Here is a 27,840-nt window from a genome sequence, read left to right as displayed (position 1 = left end):
GCGTTTTACAGAGTGGACGTTATCATTGAAATTTTCACCAGGCCATTTTACCTGGCCAATCTTCATGTTAAATTTAGTTTAACTACCCCCGGCAAAATGACAACGCGAGCCTCACATTTAGCATCACTGCAACACACCAACGATTTGAACCTATTCACATGTGCCTTCAGTGTAGACGATAGCATTATAACTGCCAGTGAATTTGTAATGAAAATTGCAGTGAAGGTGTGTCTGCACACGACCGAGCTTAATACGTTTTAATTTTTTTAGGATCCCCGAAAAATGATAAGGCCAGGTTAACTTTTAGCGTCATTGAAAATAATCAGCGATTTAAACAGTTTTACACGTATGACGTTCACAGCTGGAGAATATCATAAAAAAAACTATTAAAAATTTTGTGATTAAATTTGCAGTGTGGATATATCTGCACATGAGTGTTGTCTTTAATTCTGTTAAGACATAGCCCCTACTGCAGTCTACCGATAAAATGTTTCGTCGCTATTTTTGGAATGACAGACGTTCACTGATAAGAATGATAAGCAGCTGTGTGGAGTGATTCGCTTAAATATTGCCTTCTTCGTCGTCAATCATGTTGAGCGCAAAGCTTTCTGTAATGGTTATGGTAACTTTCGTGACAACCGCAAAGACAGATACTCCATGCTGCACCCCTCCTCAATTCTCAGGAGTTGGTCGGATCCTGACAGGGTCAATCAACAGAGAAAACGACCGGAGCACAGAGGTTAGTAGTTTGAAACATATAGAGACTGGCACAAGCCAGACACGTGTTGACACGTAGTAAGTATTCTCTTCTGGTGGAATCATGATATCCCAGGTTTAAAATTCCCTACTGCATGGCTATTAGTATTGGTTATTTCCTAAATAAGACGAGTTCATTCAGCAAGAATGACGATGGTCATCCAGTAAACACGATTGAAATTTGTATGCAATTGGTAATATACTCTTTAAAAAACGCATACATTTATACAAGGAACCGTACGTGGTATTGAGACAAAATGTTGCGGAGAGAACACTTGGTGATTGTAGTCATCTCACTTATCGGTATATAGGAAAAGTCCAAGGTGAGGGTCAACTACAATCAAAAACAGGTATGTCCCCTGTTGGAATCGATAGCGGGCTGACATCTCCTGCCCATGGAAAAAGACGAGTAAGCGAATCACATCCTGGTGAATGATAGCCCACTCTGCCTTCAACGGCGTAGCTGTCTATCCAAATCATCCCACAGGTGCTCTATCGGGTTTAAATCCGGGGACCTGGAGGGCCAGGAGAGAACATCAACGTTGTTGTGTAGACAGGCTCTTGTGATTCGTGTTGTATGCGGTCGAGCGTTGTCATGCTGGAATACACCGTTGCCGTTGGCTGCATTCGGGAGGACGTGTGGTAGGAGAATTTCGTTGATGTTTCGTTGAGCCGTAAGATTTCCCTTGATATGGACCAAACCTATCCTGCCATGATGAGAGATAACCGCCCACATCATAACGCTACCCCAACTAAACCAATCCACTTCCTGTAAGCATTTCCCGGCGTAACGTTCTCCCCGACGTCTGTAGATCCGTGCTCTTCCATCCCCTCGAGGAGAGATGTTGTTTTGTCGCTGAACCAGACATCTCTCCATACCCTGTGTTGACTACACCAAGACAGTCGTTGTTGAGGATGTTGTCGACTCAGGACGCGTCGAACAGGACGTCTTGCTCGTATACCTGGTGCTCTTAAACGATTCCATACGGTCTGGTAGAACGTTCTGCGCAGTCCTAGCATTTGGGATGCAGTTGAGGTGGCTGTGATCGTCCTTTCACGTAGGTGGCGCAGTCGGACGTAGCGATCTTCGGCGGGGTGGTTACTCTTGGTCGTCCCGACAGTGCCCGATCACGTGTTGACCCATGCTGTTGAAACCGGCCCCATAGCCCTGTGATGGTGCTGGTCGCTACATTGTTACAACCCTTAATGTAAACATTACCCTTTATGTACATTTTTAAGGGTTACGTATTGACTCCTAATGTTAAACTTGTTTATACATTAAACTAAAGATAACATCATACCTTATTAAGCTTAAAAGTTTGCACTGAATACAGATAACTGTGTGGAATCAAGAAGGACCAGTTTGCACAATGTAAAACGAGTGACCTAGAAAATGCAGCAGCGGTAGACTCTAAACGATTCTGGGACATCATAAAGCGTGTGTCTGGACGACTGCAACGACCCAGTCCTATTGACATACTAGACTGGGGGACTATTTCCCGTCGCTGAATTCTGAACCAATGGGTATTCAGGATAATGTTGGTGAAGTGGAGGACATAGTGACATGTCAAGGTTATGTGCAAGAACTGATGATTGACATATTAAAATCCCCAATAACCAGATCCGAAGTTTTTGAGAGTATCAGTGCCAAGAAACAATTAATCAGCTGGCCCTGACGACATCTGTGGAACCCAATGTACAATCATGGTTTGAGTGCTTTAATGGATTAAATGTTACAATCCATGTACAGTAATAGGAATGCTTGTGTTCATTGTCTACAACGAACAAATGATGTTGAATATCTTGCATGATGACTGTTGTAAATGGGAAATGCCAGTCAATCTATCGAAAACAACAATAGTTGTTTTTCAAAAATAGGGGAGGGCTATCACGTTATTAAAAAATGGTATTATGATGGAAATACGTATGAAGTAGTTATTGGATACATTTATCTTGGCTTGTATTTTAGCCATAGATTACTGAGGTCGAATGCTTAAATAATATTGCAATTCGGGCAAGAAAGGTGTTCATGGTCCTGTTAGAAACTATACATTCCTTGAAACCATACTCGCCTCACTTTTACTTCAAATGTTTTGATATAAAGATAACACCAATACTTTTGTACGGGCCTGATATTTGGGGGTTCAGTGAACCGAGTCTGGCAGATTGTCTATTCAGTCGCTCGCTGTTGTGAAATGTGTCAAACATTCGCTGTCTCTTTATAATATGCAGGAATCTCGTCCACCCATAAAAATGTCACAATATGTTGCGGTTTTTCGATAAACAAAGCCACGTTAACGAAACTTAAAACTGTTATTTTCAGATTAGGATGAGGTGATGTCTGGTACTTTCAAACATGTGGTAATTAAACCATATTTTTAAATATGTTACGTCAGCGGTTAATTTTTTTCTTCAGATTTGTCATAGTGATTTATATGAAAGCCCCAAATGGCTTATTAATAACAAATTTAAAACATCCATTTCATGTTACCACTATTTGAGTAGTATAACTGAAAATAGATTGAGGACCACATTGACTCGTTTTCGGCTCAGTTCTCACAATTTAGAAATTGAACGTGGATGACATTTCAATATTCCTCGTGAATTTAGAAAATGAATTCCACTTTTTGTTAGTTTTTCGATGTTACAGCCATCTGAGGCAAAGTTTTTCCATCTTTTCAAATATTCTTAAGTTTAATACCCTACTGTCATCTCAAGACTCTATTATCAATATGAATACAGAAACGTACTTGTTTTACGCCAATGCTTAAGAACACATATAATCTAACTTTGATAATATGCAATTAAGGAATGTGGTGTATTTTATACTGTTTGCACGTAAATTGAATTTCGTTTTTACAAATAGGCCCCATCTCCTACAAGAATTGAATAAAGTGAAGACTAATTATTCGTAATAGAATATATTCTTCCTTCAGGAACAACAAAAACTAGAGGGATCGAACTTGTGTAAGTGTACTGCACCTTTCATATTCCATCAACCTCTCAAAAGCGACAACCTGATCGTTATTTGCAGGTTTTCTTTATGGGTCATTATTGACGAATTTGTTACATCTTGTTACAAAGGTGTATCTAGAGACACTACACAATATGACTGTATTTACGTTACCAACTTGCTTCCATGGAAACGGATAGGGTATCTGCAGAGCTGATTAATCGGTATTCAGAGATTTCATTCAAATTTGGTATTATTGTAGACCTTATGTGTAACCCTTAGTCGTCAAGTGATTACAGTCCACGAGGTTGTGAGAATATCAGTTTATTCAGCAAAGGCATAAAGAAGACACTCCTGAAACAATTTAAAATCACAAAATATCAGAATCGATGCACATTAACACATTAATGTTAAGTGTTGATCTCCTTCTTAAGAACTCATTACATCATTACAGCAGATACACAAATATACTTCTGCCTCGATATGTAATCAGTGCAGATGTAACTTTATATACAAAGACAATATACTTACACGTTATTAAACGCATAGCTGAGAAAATCATTAAATCATATTATGCATAATGAATGCACGACATGAACATATATAGATAAACTACCGTATATCGCTGTGTATAAGGCGAGTTTTTCGTACCTAAAATGAGGGGGCTAAGAAGGGGGGTCGTCTTATACACGGAGTCGAAGATCTCACATTTTTTTCCACTGGCGATGTCAACCGGCGTCCGATAGCCAGCCCAGCATTTGACAATAAAACTTCGCATTTCGTCCTAAATAACTGTTCAAATAACTATTTCCATACATAAACATGATTTGTATCCCTTTTCCTTGAATAAAGTTTAATAATTTCTGCAAATAAAGTTGAAATGACCCTCTCCTCGATGCAGATTGTCAAACCAGCTGACACGGTAAAACAATCAACATCCGTGAGTAGAGAGCCGGAAGTACCGGTAATCATTTGCATATTGCACATGTGACCTAACATGTGATAACCGGTGAAGCTGAAATCAATTCCCGCTGTTTTTACAGTTGTATTAACAAGTGTTGGAGACGGTGTGTACAAGTGATTGTGGAATAAACACGCTGAATGTGAAGCAAACATAAGCCTAGTTAGTTACAACATAGTTAATTGGCGATTAAATTACTCACCATTGTCTCTTATATGTTATTACTTCATAAATGAATTTTATTTTACGGGCACTAATTTGGTGTCGTACCGTGTAAACACGAAATGGCGACGTGTGCTGGAGTTACACACGCGACCTATCATTGTAGAAAAAAAAAAACGCAAGATAAACATATTTTTATTGCATATATAAGGTTTGTGTGCGCACTTGTGATGTGTGCGAAATACGCATCAGTCGGAAAGCGCACATTAAATCTCCAAAGTAACTAACTAATTTGTGATGTCCGTGTGCGAAATACGCTACAGTCGGCAAGAGCACGTTAAATCTTCTACCGGTATATCAGTCAGACTTGTGATGTGTTTCATTCCAGGTAGCCTTATACACGGAGTATAGGAATTTGGGTTGATTTTTAAGGCGTCTACAGGGGGGTCGTCTTATACGTGGGGTCGCCTTATACACAGCGATATACGGTATATACAAAACATACCCTGTGTGTGACACGAGAGTGTAACATGCCTTCTGCCTGTCATCTCATTCGACAGTCACATGACCCTAAATACAGATACAATATTAATTATAATATTGTAAATAACATATAAATAATCACAGCATACACATGCATCACTGAAATACTACTTTATTCATTCATACAACTAACAATAAATACGTGCATACCTCTAGATAGATATGTACAAAGTCTAGAAATAGACCAGATTTACTAAATAATAGCATCAAATACCAAAATACACAAAATACCAAATAACCAATGCATTGAAATATAAAATATATGTATAGATAAGCAATACTCATGAATCAGACCCTAATCTCATCACACTCACCTCATTCACGCAACCTATCGTTTGTTTATGTTTACAAGTTATTTAAAGGGGCACTGATCTAACGCAATTCCCCGGACTGGTTGTTGCCTTTGTTATTGTTTTTCCCCCGTGAGTACCCGGATGATAGGCAACGCAACTGAGCGTGAGCAGAGACTGGGCTACCGTCTGCAAGGACAGCTAAATAATCTTGGAGGCTGGAGGCAATATACGTCTTACGCATTTTTGAACGCTCCTTGGTTAACTGATTATGAAGGTTTCGACAAAGGGCGCATGTTAATTAATTTCTTCAGCCTAAACAAACACACAAATATTCTAGTATAGTGGATATTCACGGATACATTCCTCAAACAAGGAATCTGCCTAAAATTTATACACATAAATTTGGTAACTTGTTTGATAGGCATTACTTAGAAGTTGACGGATGACAAGATAGACACAATTTTTATGGATAACAACTTCTTTAATACTGTAAAAAGGCGACGTTTCGGTATAGATCCTTATACCGTTGTCAAGCAAGACTGAATGAGGGACATAGTGCAGAATATATATAGCAAGTGTTGTGATAGCATAATCCCTTTGTTGTCACACCTACCTATGTTATCCCACTCATGTATGCCCTTGTTGTTACTGTTAATCCTCTATTGTTAATCATCCACTTGCTATATATATTCTGCACTATGTCCCTCATTCAGTCTTGCTTGACAACGGTATAATCTATACCGAAACGTCGCCTTTTTACAGTATTAAAGAAGTTGTTATCCATAAAAATTGTGTCTATCTTATAAATTTGGTAGGTTGTATTTATGGTATTTGCATTTTGTTTTCCTTCATTTGCTGTGTCATTAAACCGATTTGTTCTTGTTCCTCTACGTCTTGGTTGGGAAATTCTTCAACGCGCGATAGACGTTTTCACAAGTCTTTTCCTTTGTAAGCGTGTATATATTACCGTCAATTTGTAAAATGTGATTCTCTCAGGCAATTTATAAAATGTGTAAATATTTCAGTCATTTTGACAGAAAAATCTGTCCAGAATGACTAAAATTGATTAAGACGATCAAAAGGGCCAAAAAACATCACAACAGATTATTATGTAGGATTAGAAGCCAAATCACATAGAAATTTACTTTTCAGCGTAACATTTTCATTCTCTTGGTGATGACATTAAACATCAAAATGTTTGGAATTCGTTATCATAACAATACAGATGGAAATATTTTTCAGTCACTTTGTAAAATAACTGAATATTAAGGCGTAAAAAAATATACACACTATAAAAAAAGCAATGCTCAGGTGAAATATTTACTTTATGTTGCAAGTCAAAATAGTGTAAACGAAAATCGCAAAATTACCAAGCAAGTGACTTATCAAAACTTCGTCACCATTACTGATGCTACCCACAAATATACCTACATTTCCTTATTATCTCGAAAACTGTATTTCATTTTGTTGATCAATGTGACCATACGCCCTTGTTACTACCCATAAAAGTGACTAATGCGCTTACGAATGGCGCAGCACAGGTCGGGAACTAGTCTAGATTTCTGCTATACACCCGGATACTCACGGGGAAAAAACAATAACAAAGGCAACAACCAGTCCCGGGGAATTGCTTAAGATCAGTGCCCCTTTAAAACCTATTTTATTACTTATGTACTTGATTTAAACTAATGATTGAAAGCATAATGGTTAGATTGATGTTCAATCCATTATGACTTGCTGTGCAATGCAGATGTGTGTGCAGCATAAGATTAGCAATGGCAGGTGAGAAAGCAATTTGAATTGAAAGGTATATTAATTGGCTACCAAACAGGTAAACCTAATGACGAGCAAACAATAGAACAAAACACCTTTAGAAGTAAAATAGACTGGACCATTGACCTTTGACTCAGTAGAAGCTTATCAGTAGCAAATACTGTTAAGGACACAACTAATAATGGACAGGAAACCAGGAACTGACACAACCCTCTGTTGAATCAACAAGCTGAAATAGAAAAACACATGATACCTTACCTACACTAAAAATACTTACATATTTACAAGCTGCAGAATCAACACCTACTGCCACAGCAAAAAAGTGTAGGTTTCCGTCTTCCGGAAACCTTCCGGAAACCTTCCGGATACCTTCCCATTTTGGATCCGGCCCGGATACCTTCCGGAAACCTTCCAAAAAAAAAGTCAAAATTTGGGGGGTGCATTTTGTTCACTTAAGTGTGAAACATATAAAAAAATTAACTTGAAAATACCAAGCAATTTGAAGGTTGTTGAAGGCATCTGGAAGGTTTCCGGAAGGTATCCGGATGCAAATTTTCTTCATGACTTGCTTCTGGTAAATAATGTTAGCCTGTGCATTACAGGTACCTGTTGTAATATTCTGTGTTATTTTAGTTGTAAATATCCTCCTCAAACTGAGATATGTGGGCATGCATTGTTCACAAGTTGTTTCGCGACATGGGTCCAATGTGTGAAGCTTATTGCTGGTGTCCCCCACCATGATATTGTTGCAATATTGCTAAAAGTGGCAAAACAGCATTCTCACTCAGAAAAAAATGGAAAGCCATTGGCTATGTGCTTTGGCATTTGGCCCTGTTGAGATTAACAGATAAGTTTGGAACGGTATCAGTACTTGTTATATCGGGACAGTGTAGTTTCATGGGAATATAAAACAGAATACAATTTCCCAAATTGGTGCATAAGACTAATGGCATCCATAGAAAACACCTAAATAAAGTACAGAAAAAATATCAACGTCACTTGTCTACTAAGGTGGAACTACAACTTTTGTTAAGTGAGTTGTATTTATAGTAGGAAAACATTCAGGGCATTAGTACATTTTATATTTGTTCAGCACCTATGTTATGGCTGATCAGTATTATATATCTTTATGCTAATGAAGCAAAACAAATCATGTTTTGGGAAAAAAATCTTTTTTATTGATTATATGGCATTTCATTGGTACATATCACAAATTGAAATTTGATCAAGCAAGAAGAGGAACTAGCATAAAGTAACCAGTGGTGTTTGCATGGCCTTACAGAACAGACGCTTCAATGCCATTTTCTAAATAAACAAATTAGTCAAATCTCAGAAGAATTTTGTTGAAGAAGAATATCTAAAGTCAATTATGTTTCTGCAGTAAACCACAAAAGTCATTCAGATTTGTATAGTCAGCATCGGGGTACACAACCTGGACATAGTTACAGTGCTTTGGCATAAATTCATTCAGACTTCATTAGTGTCATAATAAAACCACCTACAGTCACACTGATGTGGCATTATTCATTCAGAATCATCACTTTCTGAGGTGAAACTGTTGGTTGTTATCAGGAGTACTGTTCATCTTCCGGGGAGTCCCTTGTCTGAATTGTGTGAGCAAGATCTTCTTAAATGTAGCTGGTGTCAGATTGTGAAATCCAGGTACCTGAAACATTTCATAACATCTTTAGAAACTTGTTAGTCAAAAGTTATGAAACACACACATATTTACAAATGTTTAAAGTTGTTTTCTCGAACAGTGAGGTATTGACAATTTATCTTGCAACTGATATTTAACCAATCTTTGAACATGTAAATAAGCCATTGCAAACAGAAAAGTGTTCAGAAAATACAAAAATGTATCCGGTTTTCTAAAACAATACCACAAGGTTCACCTGAATTTTGCTTGAATGTTTGCATTACATCAAAATGTAAGGAAGGGTAAACAAGACTATGCAAAACTAAGTTACATAGGTTCTTATACATAAATGCAACTATTCATAATTATCAAAACACATGTCATGTAAGTGATCTCAAAATACAACATAATGAGCGAGTGAGTTGGTATAGTTTCATGCAGCTTGTTAGCAATATTCCAGCTATGGGCTTCACACATTGCACCCATGTGGTGAATTGAACCCGGGTTTCAGAGACTGTTTCACCCACTAGGCTACCCTTGCACACCTAATACAAAAGAAAGTATATTAGGAATTCAGACAAAAGATATTCTCACCAAATTCATTAATTCATTAATGGAAGCCCTATTGAAATTTTGACAAATTAGGATGAGACTGTAGAAGCATTTATCTAAGTTATTATGGATATTAAATATCTACCATTAATTGGTAGTCCATCATAGACAGTGAAAAGAAATTCAACTGAAAAGTACAACCTGAACCATCAACTAAAAACTATGTATCTTACATTAAAGGGGCCGGTCATGTATTACCGGTATGTTCTCATTCGTTTTTGACACAACCCTCCCTGAAAGAAAATGCAAAGCACTTTATATTTTATTGTCCATTTTGTCAAAAGCCTCCCCTAGAGACTCTCACATTTTGGGGTGACCCTCCCTGTTTGTTCTGATCTGAATTCAAATATTCATGACTCATTATCATATTTTATCATATCCTATCTTTTTTGAAAATTAACTAAATGAAGATTAACAATAGCATGCAAATCTGCCAAAATATTGGCCTGGCAAAGTTTAAATTAATCATAATTACTGTTAAAAAGTTTTGGATCCATCGTCTGTATCTAAATACAGTGAAACCCAACTTTGACTTGTGTGGCATTGTTGAATCATCTACCCAATGTTCTTTATGCATTGATATGCATCTGCACAGAGTGTCTGACACATAGTGTGCTACAAGGGAGACATCAGTTTGTGTCTAGCCTAACTGTCTGATAATCTCAAGGGCTGCCTTGGTAGCATCAAGGGATGTAGCTAATCCTAAATAAACATAAAACAAGTGACATCATCTCTGATACAGAACACATGATCAAAGCCTGCCCCACCTTTGATGTTTATTACCTTGCTACTCTAAAAACAGCTAATTAGCAAAATGTCAACTCATTGTGGACTAGGGATTAACAGGGCAATTAGTGTCGGGTGGGCATTGGTACTTGCAATTGTCTGTTAATTACTTAATTGAGTAGTGACGGCTTAGTCAGTTGTGCCTTTACAACCACGCTGACTGCTATTCAACTTATCGAGTCGGTTTACTATGTAACATGCTTCTTGGGACCAAGGAAATGTATCCTGCTGGATAACAGTTTTTTTTCTAATTTATCAGAGAAATAATAATAATAAGGGGGAGCGCCACCTGGCGGCGAGGTGAGAGCACGCACAAAAAGCAGCTCTGATGAAAATGCAGTAGAAGTCGTCAATACTACTTCAATAACCCCTTTATGTATTGAAACCTAATGACAAACAAGTATGGGGTGTGATCTAGCAACGTATAGAGGAAGTGTTGGCAGTTTTGCTTCAACTTTTATCGCATTTATGGGTCGCCGAGCGAAATTGGCTCAAGCCATGCGTGTCGCCATGATGCACGTGCCGGCAGGTACAGGTAGGCTTGTGAGAGCAGCCGTCGTCGTGAGTGTTATGCTTCTAATCCAGCTGGGTAATGATGTCAACCTAAACCCAGGCCCCGGCCCAGAAGATACAGGTGCAAGTAGAGTGACGAGACAAACCACCAAACCTCCAAACTCCGAACCCAGTAACAGTGAACTTCTGAAAGAAATTCGAGGTATGAGAAAGGATATGAGTGACAATTTCTTAACACTGTCTAACCGGATAAATTGCATTGAACAGGATTTCCAAGCGATGGGTAATGAGAATTCTGCCCTAAAAGAACAAGTTTCATACTTGACACGTAAAATAAATAACATGGAGAGCCAAAGTAAAAGAAATAACATTATGTTTTATAATGTGGAAGAAACTACGAGAGAAACTTATGACCAAACTGAAGAAAAAATAAATGAAATTATTATAAACAAATTGAAACCTTCTGATGAAAATGTAGGAGTGCTTTCAGCGAGAAGACTGACGACTAAACCCCGGGACCCAGACCAGTCCTCGTGACGTTCACACACCCAAAACACAAATCTCAGGTGATGGGTTCTTCCCGAAATTTGAAAGGTAGTAAGATACATATCTCCCATGACTTTACGGAGGAAGAACGCAAGGTCAGAAATAAACTGAAACCTTTTATGAATGAGGCTCGACAGAACAATAAATTCTCTATGCTGAGATACACCAAACTCCAAATTGACGACGACCTCTTCAAGCTGGACGATACAGACTCGTCTAAACTTCAACTCGTGAAACACATCAAACGTCGCCCTCCTCTGCCCAGCTCTGCTTATTGTGGAGATGAAGACTCACTTTCTGAACAATAGCAGACTGGCCAAGGCCCTTCCGACAAAGAGACGGATATTAGATTCATGTGCTGGAATATAGAGGGTCTGAAATCAAAACTAAATGTGCCATCATTCAAACAATACATTGCCAAATTTCATATTGTTGGCCTCGTGGAAACTTGGGCTGATGAGACAGATGTATTTGTGTTTAATGCCTTCTCTCAATTCCGGAAATTGAAACGTAAACATCGTAATGCTATCAGGAATTCTGGAGGACTTCTGTATCTGGTGAGTGATGACATAAGTGAATTTTGCTCTGTATTCCAAACTGATTCCGAAAATATCCTATGGCTTAAATTCGAAACATGTTGTGAAACTTTATTCCTTGCACTCATATATTACTCTCCACCCAACTCTAGTGTTTACTCTCTTGAAAATATCTTTGACACCCTTGATAATGATATCAGCAATTTAAAAACTGATTCCCCAAATTGTCATATCTATATTATGGGAGACTTCAATGCCCGGACAGGTTGTGCACATGATTATATTGAAAACGATGACACTACCCATTTGCCCATAGATGAAGATGTACACTATGTGGAGGATAGTAATTTCATACCACGACACTCTCAAGATAACGTCTTAAATAAAAGAGGACAACACCTACTTGATCTCTGTAAAACTACAGGTCTCAGAATCTGTAATGGTCGTGTTGGTGGGGATGCTGGGGTGGGCAATCATACTTGCTTTGCTAACAATGGTCAAAGTGTTATTGACTATGTACTGACATCTGAAACCTCGTTCCCGATGATATCATCTTTTCAAACCGGAGATCAAGTTGATTCCACTCACCTACCAATTGCATTTTCTCTCAAAGTAAAAACTTCATCAAGTGCCAATTCCCGCTGTCTTTTATCAACAAGGACCATATACAAATGGAGAGATGAAAATCAATCGACGTATGTTGAGAACTGGAATAACCAATCGACAGAGATACATTCAGCATTCGACGATGCAGTAGCCTGTAACAAGGTAAACAGTGCAACTGATTTGTTTACAAACATGTTATCAAAATGTGCCAGCCATTGTGAAACTAATCCGTCCACATCAATCAACTGTCAATCAAACGAGAGACGTAACTGGTTTGATCTTGACTGTGAAAGTGCACGTGCTAGTGCGCGGCGATGGCTTCGTGCATTTCATGTCTCCGGTAGCCAAGCTGACAGACTGCAATATACATCGGCTTGGCGAGAGTATAAAGACTTGTGCTCATACAAAGCTCGTTGTTACCAGAATAATTTTGCCAACAATTTGGTAAATTATTTGAATAATAATGACAATAAGAGATTTTGGCGTACTTTGCAAAATAAATCGTTTGTGATTTCAAAAGACATTACTTCCTATGAATGGATGAGTTATTTTGAATTTGTATTTCATGGAAACCGTGAATGTAAAGATTTAATTGAATTTTATAAATCTGTTGTGAACTCTATTTCAGCTGAAGTGATTGATGGAACTGTTGATATAGAAAGTGAGCTAGATGAAGTTATCAGTATAAACGAGTTGTTATCAGCACTAGGCAGTATGAAGCCAGGTAAAGCACCAGGTCTCTCAGGTATATCAGTCGAGTTCTTTCAGAACGCTCCACCGGTTTGTCTGAACATGCTTTTGGATCTATTTAATCTAGTTTTGTCTACTGGTATATTACCCGATCAGTGGTCCTTTGGTATTATTCTTCCAATCTTTAAGAAAGGTAGTTCACGTGACCCCCAAAACTATAGGCCTATAACACTCCTTGACGTAGCTGGTAAGATTTTTGCAAAAATTCTCTGTAACAGGTTGAATAACTGGGCGTTTCAGGAAAGTTGTATCATTGGAGAACAATCTGGCTTCAGAAAGGGCTTTCAGACCACGGATAACATCTTTGTTGTTGAGACATTGATCAGTAAATATCTTTCCTACAAAAAAGGTCGACTATACTGTGCTTTCATCGATCTAAAAGGGGCATTTGATTCTGTGTATAGAAATGGTTTATTTTTCAAACTATGGAAGGGTGGTATCAAGGGACGAGTATTTAGAGTTCTTAAAAATATGTATAATTCTGTCAAATTTTGTGTTTCATTGGACTGTGGTCTTACAGATTTCTTTGATTGTATGTCAGGTGTTAGACAGGGATGTCAGCTGTCTCCATTTTTATTCTCATTTTTTATTAATGACATTGTCGAGGAGTTGGAGTGTGATGCTCATGGTGTTACCTTACATACTCTAGAACTGTTCATCTTGTTGTTCGCCGATGACATTATTTTAATGGACGTGTCAGTTGTTGGTCTTCAAAAGCGACTTGATAAACTATCTTTATATTGTGATAAATGGAAACTTACTATTAATACTGATAAAAGTAAAGTTGTCATTTTTAGAAATGGCGGAAAACTTAGAAATCAGGAAAAATTTAGGATAGGAAATGATGATGTCACCACAGTATCGAATTATAAGTATCTCGGTGTCCAGTTATCCTCTTCTGGCTCGTGGAGTTTAACTCAGAAGACATTAGCCCAGCAAGCTTGGAAGGTGATTCAAATCCTCCAGTCTAGACTAGGTAAATTCTCATATCTGCCACCAGATGTCTGTTTCAAAATTTTTGATGTAAAAGTGTTACCAATTTTGACATATGCATCGGAAGTTTGGGGATTCCATGCATCACCTGACATTGAAAATGTGCACAGTAAATTCTGTAAATTGACTTTGGGTTTGAGTAGAAACACACCAAATAGCTTTGTAAAATCTGTCTTGATGAGAAACTCCGTCAAAGTGTCACATTATTTAAAAATTATAAAATTTTGGCTTCGACTATTGATACAAGATAATAATTTGATTTTGAAAAAAACCATATAGTTTTCAATATAAAAGGGCAGAGAATGGCAACGCTTGCTGGGCACTCAAGGTTAAATCATTGCTGTTTTCTTACGGATTTGCAGAGGTATGGCTACAACAGGGTGTTGGTATATCTGACTTATTCTTACATCAGTTTAGGCAAAGGAGCGTAGACATTGAAAATCAAGTGTTGCACAATAATTGTGAATCTTGTTCTAAGCTTGAATTGTTCTCTGCAGTAAGGGATAAATTTTCATATAATAACTGGATTCGATTAATTGATGTAACATTATTTCAAATTAATATCTTGAATTTTATCGGATCCAATCATCGTCTTATGGTTGAAACAGGCAGATATCATAATATACCAAGACATGAACGTTTCTGTCCCCTCTGTGTTGTAAGTGCTATCGAAGATGAGTTCCACTTTTGTATGGTGTGTCCGTTCTATCTTGATCTGCGGTCTAATCTCATACCCAATTATTATCACATGTTTCCAAGTCGTGAGAAAATGTTCCTATTATTCAGCTCGACTAATCAAAGTATTTGCAACAATTTAGCAAAATATGTATTTCTTGCTGGTAAGAAACGTAATTCTATTTTCAAGGGAATACCTGTGTCATATAATTAACTCCAATATTAACAGTTTGAATACTGCATTGTAAATCTTATAATTCAGCGCTCTGTCATATTTGTATGCCATCATGCTCTGCACGTGTATAATGGGCCGGTGGCCTCATTACCTGAATAAAAGCATCATCAATAATGACGTTTTTGATGTGCATTTCTTTGTTGTGTTCACTAGGATGATTAGTAGTGATGGTGTTTGAATTATTAGACACTATTTATTCCAAAAGAGGAATAGGGTTGGTGAAGGGGCAAAGCTTATTTGAACAACATATATATTGAATAAACAGAAACTGTACAAAAAACAGATTAACTGTATCTACAGTTCAAACTATCATGATGCAAATTTTCACTGAATCAAAGTCATATCTTTTCAAGACTCCGATCAGGTTGTAGTGATTGAAGGTCACATCAAACTTGCTAATTTCAAATCACTCATCCCCCACTTATGATTTGGTTTGTTGTTTTATGTTTTATGTAAATAATCGACCCACACAATTGGGATCAATGACATGCATCAACCAAGTCACCGAGCCTGATCACCACCTGATGGCATTAGTCAACTCTTTAGACAAGCATTGTCGCCTGTTACGGAAAGTATTGGGTTACTTTATATTTGTGTGTCCCAATTACGCCATTATTAGAAATAAAATGTATTATACACATGAATATGATATAAAAATGGCAAATATGGTTGACAATATGAGCATTGATCTAAGCATTTGGAACAGAATTGTGAATATTCACCTAATGAAGGAGTAAGTACATACTCCGAAATGTTGTGATCGTCATAATAAAGAAGTTGACATCAATACATTCTCCACCTTTAAGTCCTTATGTGTATAACTTGTAAATAACTTTCATAGACTTCAGGAGTTTATCTGTGATATATGTGTGCACTTAAATAAATCACTGCATCTTTACCTGAGGCAGGAATAGATAATAGGCAGGAACAGAAAAAAATAGTCAAAGTTATAGCCAAATACAGGTATTTGAAGATTTTCAGTTGTGGCGACACTTTCAGTGAAACCCATACAGTATCTGATTTGTAGTAGTTAACGGTTCTGGTATTTTCTGTCTGTAACTGTAAAGAAGTTCCGAAATTGTAGCGAGCAACTGCCCAGACATAAGGAGGAACAAGATGACATAGATATTCACCCATTTGTAAAATGTACAGCCTGAAGTATGTTTGTTGCCACATATCAATAAAATAGTTCCATATTGGCTGATTTATTTGTTGTAATGTAAGGGCAGAAATAGCATCAGTTATTACTGACAAATATCCCTTGTAAAACCTTTCAACATGTTCAAATGACACATCGAAAGGCCATTGTGAAAAATTGCACCATGTTAGGATTCTTAAATACAGTCTCAGCTTGACATTGAGTACTTAAAACTTTAAAGCGAAAAATACATTCACAACAAGTGAGCTGTGTCTGCCAATCAGAGTCAGTGAGTAAATTGGAGTAGGGGACTAATTTCGAAGGTAAACTTGTTTCAACGTTTAACAACTACATGTATTTGTGTTTGTATGAGACGATGTGTGTTTAATTCCATATATTTTACTTCAAAGCATGTTATCACAATAAATTGAGTCGGGTATAGGATAAGTTGGAGCAGAGGCTAATTTCTAATGTAAACTTGTTTTAACATTTCACAATTATTGGTCTTTGCAAGTTATCAATCCAAGTTTAATTTCATTTATTTTACCAAGGTAAAACAAAAAATAAGGTGTCATTTTCGTCAAGTAATAATCGCTTTCGGTGAGTCAGTGCCGTTTTGCTAAGGTGTCGTTTCAGCTATAACCCGCTTATTGCACATTATAAGTTTCAATTTATATTTATAATCATTTGAACCACTGTAATAAGTAAAAAATGAAATAAAAGTATATAGAAAATAAACAAGCACTTGTTATAAAATGTGCATCCGCAGGCAATATTTATAAGATAATCCTGCATGTAGCTGTGGCCATCACACTGAACATGCACTTCACTTATTTCTCATATGTCCAAATTACAATGATTTAAGACAGAATATGTACTATTATGTTAAGGGATATGATCTAAATTCAATTCTATTAGGTAATCCTGAAAGGACGTCAAAAATAAACTTAGAAATTCTATAATCAGTAGAAGACTACATTCAGCTATCCAATAGGTTTTTTGATTTGATCCAATCAGCCCTGACATCACAAGGCATTGTTTTGCCAGTGTGTCAGGCAACAGAATACTACGAATTACATCACAGGGTACTGTGACCTGTTTGAAAAGTTAGGTACTGTATTCTAAAGGTAGGCTCAAAATTCTAGACAATCCAGTGATTGATATTGTGAACATCAATCCACACTGTTAGATGGTCACTGTCAGATGCCATGAACCAGGTCACCGAGCCTATCACCTGATCTATTAGGTTATCTCTTATGGGTGAGGCTAAAATGGCACCTCAGCAAAATGTCACTGACTTCTCAGACAAAAACAGCACCTTGTTTTGACAAAAAGGGCTACTAATTGTTGTCTGTTATCTGGAGAGACATGTTGATTCCTGGCCAAAATATATATAAATGAAATTTCTATAAAATTACTATTCATTTCCTACTTACTAAAATAAATATGACATATATAGTATACCTGTTGTCCAGTTTCTTGACATTTTCGCCAGACTCAGGTTCAGCTTGACATTGAGCTAATCTGAGTAAAGCTACTTAAAACTTCAAAGCATGTGATCTTTCAATGATAAGTTTAGTTGCACCTCCCAATCAGAATCATGAGTAAATTTGAGCAGAGTCTAATTTCTAATGTAAACTATTTTTAGGCGACTAACATTTAACAATTATTTGTGTTTGCAAGTTTAATTGCATTTATTTTACTTCAAAGAAATCAAAGCATATTATATTTTCACAATAAGTTTAGTTGCATCTCCAAATCAGAATCGGCAAGTAGATGCTAGATTTTAATGTAAACATTTTTGAACATTTCTCAGTTATTTGAGTTTACAAGTGACCATGCAAGTTTAATTTCATGTATTGGGGCATATTCAGACCCAAGGTAAAAAAAATAACAAGGTGCTGTTTTCACCAGGCAATAGTAGGCGAGGTACTATTTCCCTTTATAGTATAACCCTCTCTTACAACTAGCATAGGTTGATGGGGACCAATTCCAACCCGGAATCCCCACATGAGTGGGTTAGGTTTTACGCTGTTTTTAGCAATCCCCCAGCAAGGGACACCTGAGATAGACTTCACATATTGTACCCATGACAAGAATCGAACCTTGGTCTTCAGCACTTCAACCACTAGGCTACCCCACCGCCAAAGTTCCCAACATGATAAAGTTGTCATCATGGTATTCTTCAACAAGTTCAAGTGAAAATATCCATACCTTTCAAATGTCTTATCTTCCACTTCACAATGTTCACTGTTGCAAAACTCCTGTCATTTAATTTGTTCTTGATTATTCACACCTGCAAAAGTAAGTTTAGTCGGTACGGTATGAACCAAAAAAATAAGTCACTATAGAGTATCTAGATAAAGGAATATAAGTGAGCAAACATATTTCTACATCATATGTATACATTAGCAAGGATTAACAAAAGTTAGGTAGATTGCTTATCCTACAAAAATTAAATCACACATTTACTAACATATATAAAACAGAATAAGTGGCTTACAGAAGATAAATAACTTTAATACGTGATCAATATTATTAACATATTCCTTACCTGAATCAGAGACCATATAACAGTCTATGTATTATGATCTCTGTCTAAATATGTCACGTCTTCAGCTCCCTGCAATCAAGGTTGTGAAACATTTCTGCTGTAGGAATATTACATCCTCTGGGATATCCCTTGTCACACTGCCTGGCATGGTAGGCAAACGCATATTCCATACACCACATAGGTATACTTCCTAATACACACTGTCGAAATCCCCGCGGCTCCCAATATGGCCTGTATGAACTGTAATCGGCCAACCTCGTTTCTTTCCGTAACTGCTGCAGAAATGACCGCTCGTCATTCGTGATCAACTCGTGTTATTCCGGGACAAGCAAGTCTACCCATAATTCCCTGTATGGCCGAGGGCGCCATTTTGGAACACAAATGTAAACAAACACTCAAACCTCGTGTAATCGATGTACACCGTGATGCTTGATTGCGATATGCTTACCTCGTGTATCGATACATTGTTCTCAATCACCTCTAACACGGAAATCCCGGTCGAAATCCACCTGAGCCATCCACAACGAGGACGTCAAGTATTTCGAAAACTCGATTGACAGCCGAAGGAAGGAAGAGCAGCTTGCAGATGCCAGGTACGTAGCAGGGCTTCGAGACATAATGTTCCATGATTTCTATACAGAGATCTTATGGAATGGATTGATTTAGATGTTTTCCTGATCTCCATGTTACTACTGTAAACGTCAAGGGCCTTTTAGTTTTGTTGTTTTCGGAAACCCTTTGTTATTATTATGATCAAGTGTTTGTTGTGACATGGTATTTCTATTTGGGCTTGCATAAGAGCTACAGTTGCAGGATTTTTAAGGGTCGTGTCCTTATTCTCAACATAACGGTGGGATTTGATGGTGAGGGTTAGTTACAAAGGGTATAAATCTGGTGCATGTCAAACAAAACGTGGCATTCTATTCCAATCATGTGTTGCCACCTGAACCACCTGAAAGTGAGATATGGATTACAATGAATAATGACAGCTTATCAATCTTTAACAAATTCACACTGAAACCTTGAAAGGATAAAGACAAGTTAGTTGTTTTCTGTTTCAGCATGTTCAGGGTTTGTGGGGAGGTTCACAGACATCCTCAGGGAGGATACCAAGTATTGAGTGAGTATTTTTGTTTGTGATAAATACAAATACATGTATTCATCATGGTATATTTCAATGTAATGTGAAACATCACACTCACAATAGTCCAGCTCTGTGATGGCAGCCTGTAAATAATTGAACATGGACCAGGCAATCTAGTGATTGTTATTATCAGCAAAGATCCATGCCCTCAGAGTATGATGACAACCTAGTCTGACCACTCAATTCATTAGTTGATTAGTGTTTGCATCGGTAGAAACGAACACTTTCAGTCCACTAGTCCTAAAATGATAGCATATAGCAAAACCTTTAAAATGTCTAAATGACTAGTGCCAGTTTCTAACCCTGGTGTTTGGATGTTGTGTTTGTGTGTGTATGTATGAGTGTATTTAGGTTGGTTTGTTGTTTAACGCCGCACTCAGCTATATGACGACGGTCTGTAAATAATCGAGTCTAGACCAGACAACCCCGTGATTGATATCATGAGCATCGAGCCACAGAATTGAGATCAATGACATGCATCAACCAAGTCAGAGAGCCTGACCACCCGATCCCATTAGTCGCCTTTTACGACAAGCATAATGGCCTTTTACGACAAGCATGGGTTGCTGAAGACCTATTCAACCCCGGAATCTTCACGGGTCGAGTGTATGTAACTTAAATCATGAATCTTATACTTGTTTCTCTGTGCTTTTACAATGTAACCCAAATTTTCTCGGGAATAATAAAGTATTCTCTTATTTATGTCATTTCTGAACAAAGTGTCATATCAAGGTTAGATCTCTGTCAAAACAGTGCCATGGAAAAGCCAAACAAATAGCCTAGAAATAAAAGTAAATACTGCACTGCATGAATCTGCATTTCAAGAAAATGTGGCAATAATTCATGGAATGATATTCACCTCGGTGAGGATCTCTCTGCATTGTCGAACAAGTTATTTCCTATGTAATGTATGTGTTGAATGACCCTGACTTTGTTGTCAAAATCTTGTTTTGACATTTGTTAAATATGGGGATAAATGTCATCTCTGAATGTTTGACATGAATTATTATGATTAGGGTAGTTCTAAGTCGGAATCACAACCAGGGTCTTTTCATTTGAATCAAATGTACAACATGTACAGTTTGGACATTTCTGTGATGTGAATGCTACTTATGTTTGTAGAATGTCCGGATGAATAAAAGAGACAGTCATCCGTGCAGCATCAATGCAAAGAAAGACCATAGAAGAGCAACAGTGAGTGGTAAATATTTTGAAATTATTCTGTTTGGTTCATATGGTTATTTTGGAAATATGTCTTCAGTTTGTTCCTTATCGCTGTGGGCACGGATGTCCTATTATCTAAGGCACTACAATTTTCTGTGCAGAGTTGCATCTCTTGGGCTTAGCAGAAACCTATAGTCATGGGTTCAAATCCTGGTTCTCCCCGATTATGTTGCTAGGTTTGTCAGCATTATACACATGCTCGTGGGATTCATCAAAGACCTGCATCACTTAGGACTTTCTTCCCACATCAAACTAACATGCAGTGATATATCTGGAATACTGTTCAAAGCAGTGTTAAAGCCAACTCATTTATTTAACACTGCATCCAGCAATAGTTTGGCTATATGACAAGGGTTGTAAATATATATTTTTCCATGTTGATGAGTTGAAACAATCACCAAATGACATCTCTTAAAAAAGATTCACAGCATTCCAAGCCTAATTAATAGATAAGGTTGTGATTGAGTAGGCTCATTGATCGCATGTAATCATACCACAGTGATGTGGGATATTGTCCATAATAGTTATCATCGGTTTGTCTGGACCGAGTTCATAACATTAGTCACTGGTTTGTCTGGTTGAGATTTGAGATGTGATTATCTTAAATGTTTAGCATATAACAAGACTCACATATGACAACTTAAGTGATTTTGCTGCCTTCTATCTGTAAGTACATGTGGCAACAATTCTTTTTGATTGCTAAAATCTTTTTACATAATGCTGCAGAAACTGAAGACCTGCTTGAGATCCCTGGATGAGTACTCCAGGTTGACAGTCTGGAAGGACCAGACAAGGGAGTCCTAAACAGAGGCTGCACCCCTTCAGATATCAGAGGTGATTTGCAGACAGCGATGATGAGGGTCCTGTTATTTCAATGGAGGCCAACCGAGAAGTTGTATGCCAAATGGTACTGGGACACATAAAGGCTGGTCTGGCTAATGTGAGAAGACCAACCAATGCCAAGCTGGAGTGGAATTCTTCCAGGACATTCAAGAAATTCTTGTAAACACTTGAAAGGAATGATAAATGGGACTTATTGTCTTTAAATGTGGACCCAAACACCAAATGGAAAGTTCACAATTCTACTAACACAATGCAGCAGAGATAGAGTCTAACTGGTATCCCCTCATCCTGGTTCCTTTTCATCCATGGCAATATAGAAAGAAAAGGATTGAGGGAAAGTAAGTTCTCTGAACTGGTGAACATAATCCGTAGGTACTGTCAAGCGAACAGTTATCACACTCTGTTATATGTATTGAAGAATAGGATGAAATTGCATACTGCATCAGGAACCATCATGTGAACACTGTTCAATGTGCGATATACTGTAGGCATATGAATAAAAGAAATTGATAATTTGATTGTTGCTTATGTTTCATTTGCCAGCTGTGTAAATGGGGATGTTTCATGATTTTGCCTCAGTTTAATAGCCACACTTATCTTATGAAACCATGCATTGCTTGGGCAGCTCAAGATAAATAACACATGTTTCCTTTGCTCTGAAAACGTCTGCTGACACATTGATCTGTTATGTCAAAGGTCAAAGTCACAACCAGACAAAAAGTTTGTTTGTGGTCTAACTCTTCCTTTGGGCATGGGTCGAAGTTGGAAAAAGGTCGTGTGTGATCTATATATCCTACATTTTCCCTTAAATTGCCTTTTCTACAGAAGTCTTAGTAACTCTTATATATATACTGGTTACATTACTTCCATATTTTGGTCAATGATATGTTGAATTCTACCAAAGGACTGCATATTTGGTTTATGGGCTGGATAGCTCTTTGAAATGTTTTTGAAATATTTGTCACTGATATTGAAGGTCAAATTCACACTCAAAAGTGATAACTCATGAAGGGTTGAAGTGTAAGATCAAGGCAGTAGTGAAGGGGTCATTCATAAAGTATTTCTGCAATTATAACCAAAATGCCTATTTCTGGAGATATTTGTGAAGTATTAAGCACATAGTTGTTTTATTATTTGAATACACATATATGTGCAGTGGTTACAACTCCAGTGTCAAATTAACTGTCAATCCCTTTTAATAAAAGAATTCACAGTAACTGAGGAAGAGCTTACTGTAGTACCATAAAACTAGGGTGAGGCAAATTTCAATGAAGTTAGTATTTTGGATATAACAAGTACATGTATCGTTACAAATAGTCTTATTATCATCTCACTAGGACCAAAGGCCCAAGTGAGCACATTGTCAATGACTTTTTCTTTTTCTCAGTACAAACTGGAAGTCTGGACATGAAATTTATGGATATCATTATAAGAGAACTGATGTTTGTTCATTAAATACCATTAACATCTGAAAAGGACAATATATGAAATTGAACAATTTTCTTCTCCAAAAATGTTTTAGGAGGATATTTACCATTAAAATAACACAGAATATTACAACAGGTACCTGTAATGCACAGGCTAACATTATTTACCAGAAGCAAGTCATGAAGAAAATTTGCATCTGGAAACCTTCCGGAAACCTTCCAGATGCCTTCAACAACCTTCAAATTGCTTGGTATTTTCAAGTTAATTTTTTTATATGTTTCACACTTAAGTGAACAAAATGCACCCCCCAAATTTTGACATTTTTTTTGGAAGGTTTCCGGAAGGTTTCCGGAAGGTATCCGGGCCGGATCCAAAATGGGAAGGTATCCGGAAGGTTTCCGGAAGACGGAAACCTACACTTTTTTGCTGTGAGCTGCATACTTACTCCCCTCGGCAAAATGATGTCCTCATCATTTGTCATGACCGGAAGGGACAGCACCACACTCTTGGCTGTAACGTCATTTACAACTCCTGTACCTATAGGTGAAAGCAGATAATCAGCTCGACTTCTCAAGTCCTCTGGAACATCAGTGAGAGCAGACATAACGTAATCTCCAGATTGCATCCACATAGGCTTTCTCCGTTCTCGGGTAGAGCGTCTAGGAGCTGGTGCTGGTGTAGGAGCTATCTCGGGAACTGAGTTGTCACATCCTCTAACTGGTTCTAGATCCTGGTCTTGAACTGCAGGAGTGGCATCCTCAGAAGCTGTGTCTGAGGTTGCAGATTCTGATGACTGATCCTCAGCCAGATCCACATCGGACTCTTGATCCTGTTCCTGAACAGAATCTGCAGGCTCTTTCACATCCTGATAACTAGAAGCTCTATCTTCATCTACTCTAACCTCAGTTGACCTATCGACTTCTCTAGAAGTAGACACTGACGGCTGTGATGGAGTGGAAACATCTATGAAGTCATCATCCTCATCTTCATCAGAATCTGGTTCTTGTCCTTGAATTCTCCTTGATCTTCTAGGAACTACTGTTTGTCTAGGAACACTAGTTCTAGGAGCAGGCTTAGGGACTGTGACGTCCACCTTCCCATTTGTCCTGACTCTCATGACGTCCTTCAAAAGCCACAACTTGTACTAACACCCTATCGTCAACATCCAGAACTGCAGCTCTCACACGTTTGTCGTAGAAATCCTTCTGAGAAGCTCAACCTCATTTGCATGACCCACAAGCTTGTCCATGACATGTCTTCGTCTGGGGCGTAAATCTTGGCCTAGGAGTGGCCCCTACCCATAGACCTGTTGGAGTTTAAAGGTCTCCGGCGATGATCCTGCCGGACACGACATCCGTATGAAAGATGATCAGGATAACCACAATTCCAACAAACAGGGACTGGTCGTTGCTGTGTACACTCTTGAGATGGAGGAATATCTGATCCAGAAGCACTCTCAGACTGATTCACTGACGCTGATGTTTCCTGTGCGAAATCATGAGCACCTCAATATCCTGATCTACCACGATCTCTAGGCTTAACACCTGGTTGCCCTGACTGAAGCTGGTTGATCTGTGTCGTCATTTGAGTTTCATGATCCTTTATGCCAGTAATCTCTGATTTCATTTGCTTCAACATATCTCAAAGTTGAGAATAGTGGTCAGGCTCTGTTGTCTTCTCAGAAGACGCTTGCTTCACCATGGCTTGCTTCCCTTTACAGTCCCACGATGCAAGTCAAACTCCAACTCTCTTAGGCATAGACGAAGGTCATCAAAAATCTTGAGAGAATCATATTTGTAGCCTGCTAGTCCCTTAAGAGTAGGATTCAAGCCATCCCATAATCTTGACATCAACATCTCATCTTGCTCTACATGGGATAAAGTCTTCTGACAAACCAACTGGTAGAATAATCTCTCAAGACGACAGCTCCAAGCAGTGACATCTTCACCATCCTTCTGAGTGGCACTGTAAAACTTGGACATGAGTACTGAACATCTCCGAATTATCCCAAAAGCACTCTTCAACTTGGATAGGATGTCTGTAATTGAAACTCTGTGTCCAAGCTTCATTACTGAAAGAGCAGCTTCACCCTTGAGGGATTTCCGTACGGCTTGTAGTATCACCTCATTACTGTGTGTCTTGGCCTCAAGCAAGCAGTCGACCTCGTATCGCCAAAGGTCATATTCACTATCCTTGCCTGGCTCCCCACTAAACACTGTAAGCTTAGGGAAGCTGTGATATGCGTGAGTACTGACAGTCTTCTGTTGTGTAGTACTATTAGTCGGAGCATCATCATCATCCACTGAAGCACTAGCTCCACGATCAACTTCCTGTTTGATAATAACTTCCTGTTCAGAGACAGACGTGATCCAGTCTTTGAAATACTCCGCTGTATCAGCTTTAGGTTTCAATCCTGCCTTATCAAAGGCAACAAACATCTTTTTCATTTACTCTTTGCTGAGTTCCATTTTGTAGATTCACCAGTGAAATTACGAAGACAAACTAATATGTGAAAATGTAGCACAAAGTAGAAATGCACAAACAGAAAAAAATATGTTGAATGGTAAACAGCACAATAGACGGAGTTAGTGGTAGAAGTCATAAGTGTTAAAGACTAACAGCACAAACTATTTTTTTGTGTGTGAGGGAATATGTGGTTTACATGCTTGTGAGTGAAATATACACTAATACTACGTGGCAACTAATGACTTACTTAAGTACTTCACTAAGAATGAAACCTTAATTGAGTACTCAAACTAAACTAAGTAAGTACTAAAATCTAAACTAAAGAAACTAAACTAAACTACCTGAAGTGCACATCACTAAACCAAGTGAGATAAGGTAATAAACACAATTAAATTCAGAGATGATTGCATAAGAATAATACAAAGACCAAGTTTTATATTGAATTCACTGTAAATACACGGAAGGCAACATCAAATTCGACAGCTCTCCTCGAAAATATCACGTTTAGCCGATGCAACACTGCATGACAACAACGCAAGAAACGCGACAAAAACAACAACAAACAGAACACTTTATGACCTGTTGCAAATTATAAACAAATACTAGAATACAAGCACCAAAAGCACAAAAGCACAAATAAATGCCAATGAGGGGATTTGGGATGTTATTAAATTAATTAGTATAGCGCAGCAGCAATAAAGTGCAATGTGCAAATACTGAATTGAATAATATACTAAATTAAGTAAGCTTGTTTAAAGGATAATACTAAGTTTTTGCCAAGTTTTGATGAAGCAAAATTTAGAAATAAGTTTTAGCAAATTCATGAATACACACACAGACAACTCAATCTCAACTGACCAAAAAAAGTCTAATTTGAGCATCCAAACTAAATGCAAAAAAACAACACTGTAAACAGAACACAATTAAATATTCATTATTACACAAATGTAAATATCAAAACATATATCTTATGCAGAATATAAATACAGAAGTAATGATAGAAATGAACACAACAGTGGAAGTTAACAAAACAGTGTGGTTAGTTTGGTGTGGCGACATGATCTGAATGGCTTTATGGCGAAAGTCTATTTCTACAAAGTGTAATATTCTTGGAAATATATTCTTGAATTCATCTGATGGACGTAGATATGGACTCAGTCATCGTGGATGGAAAACCGAATCAGTGTGTCACAAGTCAATCACTTATCCAGTAATTGATAAATGATGGAAGTCAAATCAGTTATATAAATTGATATATACCTAGCGGCACATCATCAAGTCTATGTTGGTCACTGTTGAGACGCTGTAACACCGCTGAATCCTCACTGGGGGCTCCAATGTTGTAGACCTTATGTGTAACCCTTAGTCGTCAAGTGATTACAGTCCATGAGGTTGTGAGAATATCAGTTTATTCAGCAAAGGCATAAAGAAGACACTCCTGAAACAATTTAAAATCACAATATATCACTTGTTTCAGAATCAATGCACAATAACACATTAAATGTAAAGTGTTGATCTGCTTCTTAAGAACTCATTACATCATTACAGCAGATACACAAATATATTTCTGCCTCGATACTAAATCTAATCAGTGCAGATGTAAAATCATTAAATCATATTATGCATAATGAATGCACGACATGAACATATTATATAGATGAACTATATGCAAAATATTCCCTGTGTGTGACACGAGAGTGTAACATGCCTT

At 37.7% G+C, this 27,840-nt stretch overlaps 1 protein-coding gene, 1 long non-coding RNA gene and 1 pseudogene across 3 annotated transcripts in view; 2 read left to right on the top strand and 1 right to left on the bottom strand.

Moving 5' to 3' along the window:
- Positions 1–533: 533 nt before the first annotated feature.
- Positions 534–27,840, top strand: part of LOC139461028 (uncharacterized) — a 93,357-nt gene continuing 66,050 nt past the window's right edge. Inside the window, exon 1 of the mRNA XM_071242517.1 lies at positions 534–739. Within this exon, the coding sequence (XP_071098618.1) occupies positions 590–739 (150 nt within the window). The 5' untranslated portion in view covers positions 534–589. The remainder of the gene's footprint in view (positions 740–27,840) is intronic.
- Positions 19,386–22,717, top strand: LOC139460586 (uncharacterized). 2 transcript variants are annotated; one of them, XR_011652812.1, is made up of 4 exons: positions 19,386–19,617; positions 20,086–20,144; positions 21,291–21,362; positions 22,119–22,717. It is a non-coding gene; the product is annotated as an uncharacterized lncRNA (long non-coding RNA). The 2 variants fall into 2 exon arrangements; XR_011652811.1 differs by having other exon boundaries at positions 21,291–21,369.
- On the bottom strand, positions 25,358–26,131 carry LOC139461263 (uncharacterized; annotated as a pseudogene).

This window comes from Haliotis cracherodii, unplaced genomic scaffold (assembly GCF_022045235.1).
Source record: "Haliotis cracherodii isolate W230 unplaced genomic scaffold, xgHalCrac1.p SCAF_14, whole genome shotgun sequence".
Classification (NCBI taxonomy): Eukaryota; Metazoa; Mollusca; class Gastropoda; order Lepetellida; family Haliotidae; genus Haliotis; species Haliotis cracherodii.
This window is presented reverse-complemented; position numbering and strand designations above follow the sequence as displayed.